This window comes from Mus pahari, unplaced genomic scaffold, assembly GCF_900095145.1.
Source record: "Mus pahari unplaced genomic scaffold, PAHARI_EIJ_v1.1 scaffold_11884_1, whole genome shotgun sequence".
In the NCBI taxonomy this organism is placed as follows: Eukaryota; Metazoa; Chordata; class Mammalia; order Rodentia; family Muridae; genus Mus; species Mus pahari.
The window spans coordinates 7,852-15,852 of record NW_018394104.1 but is presented as its reverse complement, the minus strand read 5'-3'; the positions used below and the strand labels follow the sequence as shown (position 1 = coordinate 15,852).

The window sequence follows — 8,001 nt, the reverse complement described above, 5'->3', positions numbered from 1 at the left end:
CAACAGGTACTTCAAATTTTTGATTAAAAGTATTTTAATAGAGACAAAAATCAACAAAGAAAATATTGTTTAAAATATTTAACATATGTTCATTTTAGACAAAATGTCATAGGGTGAGTTGGTAATAAATATCAAAATTATTAAGATTATGTTCATGGACTTCTATTCAAGAAAAATGATAACTCCCTGAATTTTGAATAGTGTACCGAATTTATGAATTATAACTAAAGTCATTTCAGGTATTCAAGGTCCACATTCAAATTCTTTATTCCAGGAAAACCATTAAGACACTGTTTTATTGCCAAGAAAGTGTGGGTTTCAGTTCAGCCATGGAGTGAACTTTGAAAACAGGTCATTCTCAGAACAGAAAATGAAGAAATGAATTGCAAAATAACCTTATTATTTTTCATGAGTAAAAAAGGGCAGATGGTTGGGTAGCTTGTTGTTAGAATCGTATTAATTGCCTCCAATCTTGGAATTTTTTCTTTTGTATAAAAGCCATAAAGGGTGATGGAGTTGTTCAACCAATAAGTTAACACAAAGCAGCTTACCAGAGACAGGATGCTGTGAGTGGCTTTGCGCTCAGGAGATGGCTGGGAGGAGAGGTTTGGGCTGTGGAGATGCTGGGCTGTCTTGCGGTGTCTGATTAGGAAAATAACCATGTAGAGGCTGGCCCACATCATGACAGCCACATAGATGAGATCATGAATGATGATAAGACCAAAAAACCATCCTGAATTCTGGTTCCCAAAATTTTTGTTTTGACAGTAACCATGTGAATATCCACGGCCAACGAGAGTGATATTGGTTTTGGCTATTACGAAGTCAAGCATAAGCCCGTAGATAAGTAGATTAATAAGCCAGGAGAAAAGTAAGGAAGAAAAAGTCCATGTAGAGAGTCTAGGCTTAAGCCAGGAGGCCAACTTAGAGTTACTGGGACTGATGGTGATAACTTGGGATGTGCTTACGACAGAGGTGGTGCAGATGGACAGACCTCGGCTGATTCTGAATGAAAACAAAACTGCCTTACAACCAACATCGTCCAGAAAATTGGGTACTCTAAAAGAAAACATGATATCTTTTATCATTGATAACATGATTGTTGACATATTAACTATTGTCAGGTGCATAAAAACTGAATCTATCAATTTCTTAAAATGAGGCCTGAAGATGAATGTGTATATATATAACATTAACAGTGATGAGTTCCCTATGACACCAAGACAAAACTGGAATACGAGAAAGATCTGGAAGATGGTGTCGCTTAGAAGCATGATGTTAATGTGCTTCAGGTTTATTGGGTCTAGAGTACCAAATGAATGGACTGTATTTTAAAACAATTTGAAAAATGATGTTTGTAGGAAAATATACTGAATGACAGCTCAGGAGCAGAGAGAAGTGATGAAATGTCCAACTCTTTCCTTTTCTCCTCCTTCTCTTCTTCCTCCTTCTCCTCTCCTTCTTCCCTCTACTCCTCCTTTTTCTCTTTGCTTCTTCTTTTGTTTTTTCAAGTAAGAGATTCTCTATATAATGATATCTGGAACTTGCTCTGTAGACCAGACTGGCCTTGAACTCTCAGAGATCCACCTACCTCTACTTCTCAAGTGCTGGGATCAAAGGTATGCACCACCACCAACTGGAGAAATGTACAACTCCTTTCAATATTAGGTCCAGAGATGACACTTCAGCAACTTCATTCCTGGGATTCTTGACCATCTTAGAGGATACAATGAAGGGTTGGAATAATAAAGTATTGAACTCACCCAACCCCCCTGAATTCTGTTATGTTAAGCAGAAGGATATGTTGACCTTCGTGAAAGTCTGCTTTGCATGTTATGAGGGATTTAAAAATTATTTATTCTATATGTAGGAGTGTTTTGCCTGCAATGTCTGTGTATTATATCCATAGTGTATATAATACACCACACTGTTCTCAGGCATTTCATTTCATTTTATCTATTTATTTTGCTCACGTATGAGAGCTGAACAGACAATAGGCAGAACACAATGGCCAGTGTAAAACTACACATCCCACAGTATTGAGCACATCTTCACAAAAATGTTTTTTCTGTGATTTTCGATGACCAAATCAATCAGGCTGATTTTGATTGATAAACACTCTAACAAATATTTTTATATTTTGTTATTGCAATGTCTATTTACACTTGAAAGTTCTTTTATATTCATGTTGCAGAGACAGAGTTCTCAGGGCCACTGTTACACAGAAAATGACAATGACAGAAGATGCATGAACTTTGACTTGACCTTCATAACATTGTTATGTCACCCATGTTCTATGGGTTTGTGTGTATGTGTGTGGGGTTGCTGTATATTAACTCTAGACTATTTCCTACACTTATCAAATTATTTTTGTTACGTGAACTATAAACCTTTATTCTTTGGAGGATATCTATGGATTCCTCTCAACAGTCTGTTTTATCCTCCCAAGGTATATTAGAATTTCCCCCTGTGTTGGTCTGAATTCTCATTACATACCATGAATCTCTGCTTTGGGGCCAGTCCTTAGTAAAGGCAATATATTCTAATGTGAGGGACCAACATTTGAGTTACTTAAAAAATGATTTGTTGTCTCCATAAATTCTAGCTGCAGGGCATTTTCTTAATTAGTTATTGATATGGGAGGGCCCATTCCATTGTGGGGGTGCCATCCCTGAGCTGGTGGTCCTGAGTTCTGTAAGGAAGCAGGTCACAAGGAGCAAGCTAGCAAGCAGCACTCCTCCGTGTCCTCAGCGTCAACTGCTGCCTCCAGGGTCCTGCCCTGGTTTGAGTTCCTGACCTGACTTCTTCCCATCGTGAACAGTGATGCGGAAGACTAAGCCAAATAAACTCCGTCCTCTCCAAAAAAAAAAAAAAAGATTTGTATAGGCACAATGCCTATCAAAGAATAACAAAATTAATTTTAAATTTTGTATCAATATGCAAACATTTATATCAATACAAACTTGAAAATTGTACCAATATATAAATTTCACACAAAATGTAAGGAAGTATACTTCAATTTTGTATCAAAATTTAGAGATTTTTATCAATGTAAGATTGTGTTTATAAAGTGTTTTGTTTAAGAGTAAATTTAGCAATCTATTCTCACCACTCATTCAAGAATTCAAGGCTTCTGGTTTCATACAAGCCCTAAAGATAACCCTGTGGCACAGCTCTTTGTACTCAAATTCTGTCTAGGCAGAGCTGGTCTCCTAGGAGTGCTGTCACCAACATTTTTGCTCTAATAACTCATCAAAGTGGGACCTGCCAGGAGACCACAGGGCACAGAAACTGTGAAGTATCTGGGGACAGGATCACTCCAGCCTTGCTCTGTACCCCGTGGCACAGCTCTCCATACCCAAACCCCAGCTGGAGAAAGCTGATCTCCCAGGAGTGTTGACATAGCTAGGATCTCAGGCTCACAGGCTCATAGTAGGGACTGACTCCAGTCAGAGACAGAAAGACCAGAGATATACAGAAGGCAAGAGGTAAGCACAAGAACCTAAGCAACATAAATGAAGGCTCCTTGGCATCATCAGAACCCAGTTCTCCTACCATAGCATGTCGTGGATACCCCAACACACTTGAAAAGCAAGAATGGATTTAAAATCAAATTTCATAATGATTATAGAGGACTTTAAGTATATAAATAACTTCCTTAAAGAAATAGAGGAGAACACAGGTAAACAGGTAGAAGCTATTAAGGAGGAAACACAAAAGTCCCTTAAAGAATTATAGAAAAACACAACCAAACAGGTGAAGGAATTGAACAAAACCATCCAGGATCTAAAAATGGAAATGGAAACAATAAAGAAATCACAAAGGGAGACAACTCTGGAGATAGAAAACCTAGGAACGAGATCAGGAGTCATAGATGCAAGCATCACCAACAGAATACAAGAGATAGAAGAGAGAATCCCAGGTGAAGAAATACCATTGAAAGCATTGACACAGCAGTCAAAGAAAATGCAAAATTCAAAAAATCCTAACCAAAATCATCCAGAAAATCCAGGACACAATGAGAAGACCAAACCTGCAGATAATAGGAGTAGATGAGAATGAAGATTTCCAACTTAAATGGCCAGTAAGTATCTTCAACAAAATTATAGAAGAAAACTTCCCCAACCTAAAGAAAGAGATGCCCACGAGATTAGAAGAAACCTCCAGAACCCCAAATAGACTGGCCCAGAGCAGAAATTCCTCCTGTCACATAATAATCATAACACCAAATGCACTAAACAAAGAAAGAATGTTAAAAGCAGTAAGGGAAAAATGTCAAGTAACATATAAGGGCAGACCTATGAGAATTACACCAGACTTTTTTTTCAAGTTGGGTATTTTCTTTATTTATATTACAAATCTTATCTCTGTTCCTGGTTTCCCCTCTAAAACACACCCTCCACCAATAACTTTCCTCTTCCTCCTGCTCAACAACCTACCCACTCCTGCTTCCTGGCCCTGGGATTCCTCCACACTGGGGCATAGAGCCTTCACAGGACCAAGGGCCTCTCCTCCCATTTATGTCTGACTAGACCATCCTCTGATAAATATGCAGCTTGAGCCATGAGTCCCCCAATGTGTAGTCTTTGGTTGGTGGTTTAGTCCCAGGGAGCTCTGGGTGTACTGGTTAGTTCATATTGTTGTTCCTTCTATGGGACTGCAAACCCCTTCAGGTCCTTATGTCCTTTCTCAAGCTCCTTCATTGGGGACCCTAAGCTTAGTCCAATGGAAGGCTGTGAACATCCACTTCTGTATTTGACAGGCACTGGCAGAGCTTCTCAGGAGAGAGCTATATCAGGCTCCTGTCAGTAAGCACTTGTTGGCATACAGAAAAGTAACTGGGTTTACTGATTGTATATGGGATGGAACCCCAGATGGGGCAGTCTCTGGATGGTCATTTCTTCAGTCTCTGCTTCACACTTATTTTCTGTAACTCCTTCCATGTGTATTTTGTTCCTCCTTCTAAGAAGGAATGTAGTATCCATACTTTGGGCTTCGTTCTTCTTGAGTTTCATGTGATTTGTGAATTGTATCTTGGATATTCCAAGCTTCTGGGTTAATATCCACTTATCAGTGAGTGCATATCATGTGTGTTCTTTTGTTATTGGGTTACCTCACTTAGGATGATATTCTCTAGATCCATCCATTTGCCTAAGAATTTCATAAATTCATTGTTTTTAATAGCTGAATAGTACTCCATTGTGTAAATGTACCACATTTTCTGTATCCATTCCTCTGTTGAGGGACATGTGGGTTCTTTCCAGCTTCTGGCTATTATAAAGAAGGCTGACATGAATATAGTGGAGCATGTATCCTTATTACATGTTGGAGTATCTTCTTGGTATATGCCCACAGAGACTATGAAAACCAGAAGATCCTGGGCAGATGTCATGCAGTTCCTCAGAGAACACAAATGCTGACTCAGCCTGTTATACCCAGCAAGACTCTCAGTTACCACACATGGAGAAACCAAGATATTCCATGACAAAGTGAAATTTACACAGTATCTTTACTCAAATCAAGCCCTACAAAGGATAATAAATGGAAAAGACCAACACAAGAAGGAAAAATCTACCCTAGAAAAAGAAAAAAAGTAACCTCTCAACAAACCCAAAAGAAGATAGCCACAAAATTATAATTCTGCCTGTAATAACAAAAATAACAGGAAGCAACAATCACTTTTCTTTAATATCTTTTAACATCATTGGGCTCAATTCCCCAATAAAAAGACATAAATAACAGACTGAATACATAAATAGGATTCAGCATTTTTCTGCATATAGGAAATGCACCTAGGTGACAAAGAGAGACATTACCTCAGAGTAAAAGGCTGGAAGATAATTTCCTAGCAAATGGTGCCAAGACACAACCTGGAATTGCCATTGTAATATCAAATAAAATTGACTTTCAACAAAAAGTTATCAAAAAAGATAAGGAAAGACACTTCATACTCCTCAAAGGAAAAATCTGCCAAGATGACCTCTCAATTCTGAACATCTATGTTCCTAATGCAAGGGTTAACTTGCTAGTTTTGTGTCAACTTGACACAGCTGAATCTATCACAGAGAAAGGAGCTTTAGTTGGGGAAATGCCCCCATGAGATCCAGCTGTGGGGCATTTTCTCAATTAGTGATCAAGGGGGAGAGGCCCCTTGTGGGTGGGACCATCTCTGGGCTGGTAGTCTTGGATTCTATAAAAGAGCACGCTGAGCAAGCCAGTAAAGAACATCCCTCTGCATCAGCTCCTGCTACCTGACCTGCTTGAGTTCTAGTCCTGACTTCTTTCAGTGATGAACAGCAATGTGCAAATGTAAGCTGAATAAACCATTTCCTCCCCAATTTGCTTCTTTGTCATGATGTTTGTGCAGGAATAGAAAGCCTGACTAAGCCACAGGGGGTATTTGATGATCTGTTTTTAAGCAATCTGCTTGTGGACGTTGTACATCGTGGTGCGCACTAGGCTCCGCACCACGATGTACAACGTCCACAAGCAGATCTTTACTAAAGCTCAAATCACATATTGCACCTCACACAAAAAATACTGGGAGACTTCAACACTCCACTCTCAGCAATGAACAGATCATGGAATCAGAAACTAAACAGAAAAAAAAAAGAAACTAAACAGAGACATAGTGAAACTAAGAGAAGTTATGAACCAAGTAGTCTTAACAGTATCTATAGAATATTTCATCCAAAATAAAAATATATATACCTTCTCAGCACCTCACAGTACCTTCTCCAACAATGACCATAAAGTCAGTCATGAAACACGCCTCAAAAGATACAAGAAGATTGAAATTATCCCATGCATCTCATCAGATTACCATGGACTAAGTCTGGTCTTCAATAAAAACAAAAACATGAGAAAGCCCACATACCTAGGGAAGCTCATCAACGCTCTACTCAATTATAACTTGGTCTAGGAAGTAATAAAGAAATTTAAGACTTTTTAGAATGCAATGTAAATGAAGGTAAAACAGTACCAAACTTATGGGACACAATGAATGCAGTGCTAAGAGGCAAACTTATAGCTCTGAGTGCCTCCAAAAAGAAACTGGAGAGAGTATACAGTAGCGGCTTAACAGCACACCTGAAAGTGCTAGAACAACAACAAAAAAATAAGGAAATAGACCCAAGAGGAGTAGCGGCAGGAAATAATCAAGCTTAGGGCTAAAATGAGCCAAGTGCAAACAAAAAGAACTATACAAAGAATAAACCAAACCAGGAGCTAGTTCTTTAGGAAAATCAGCAAGATAGATTAACTCTTAGCCAGATTAACCTGAGGTCACAGAGACAGTATCCAAATTAACAAACTCAGAAATGAAAAGGGAGACATAACAACAGAGACCAAAGAAATTAAAAAAAAATCATCAGATCCTACTACAAAAACCTATACTCAACAAAAATGTAAGATCTGGCTGGAATGGACAAATTTCTAGACTGATACCAGGTATCAAAGTTAAATTAGCATCATATAAATGATCTAAGCATTCCATAACTCCTAAAGCAACAAATACAGTCACTAATAGTCTCCCAGCCAAAAACATGCTAGGACCAGATGTTTTTAGTGAAGAATTCTCTCAGGCCTTCAGAAAGACCTAATACCAATACTCTTCAAACTATTCTACAAAAGAGAAACAGAAGGAACACTACCTAATTCGTCCTATGAAGCCAGTTATGCTGATACCAAAACCACACAAAGACCCAACAAAGAAATAGAACTTCAGACCAATTTCCCTTAGGAATATCAATGCAAACATGCTCAGTAGAAGCCTCACAAACTGAATCCAAGAACACATCAGAATGATCATCCATCATGATCAAGTAGGCTTCATCATGTATCCAATATATAAAAAAATTCAAAGAAAAAAAAACCCACATGATCATCTCATTAGATGCTGAGAAAGCATTTGACAAAATCCAACACCCATTCATGATAAAAGTATTGGAAAGATCAGGAATTCAAGGCCCCTATCTAAACATAATAAAAGCAAGCCAACAT

General features: G+C 38.4%; 1 protein-coding gene across 1 annotated transcript; it reads right to left on the bottom strand.

Moving 5' to 3' along the window:
* Positions 1 to 323: 323 nt before the first annotated feature.
* On the bottom strand, positions 324 to 1,274 carry LOC110315875 (vomeronasal type-1 receptor 2-like). The gene has a single exon (XM_021189814.1). It carries the CDS (start codon positions 1,272 to 1,274, stop codon positions 324 to 326), a length of 951 nt encoding a protein of 316 aa, XP_021045473.1.
* Positions 1,275 to 8,001: the final 6,727 nt, after the last annotated feature.

Bases quoted from the DNA above. Each gene is read 5' to 3' on its own strand.
- LOC110315875 (XM_021189814.1), bottom strand. From the start codon at position 1,274: ATGCTTCTAAGCGACACCATCTTCCAGATCTTTCTCGTATTCCAGTTT.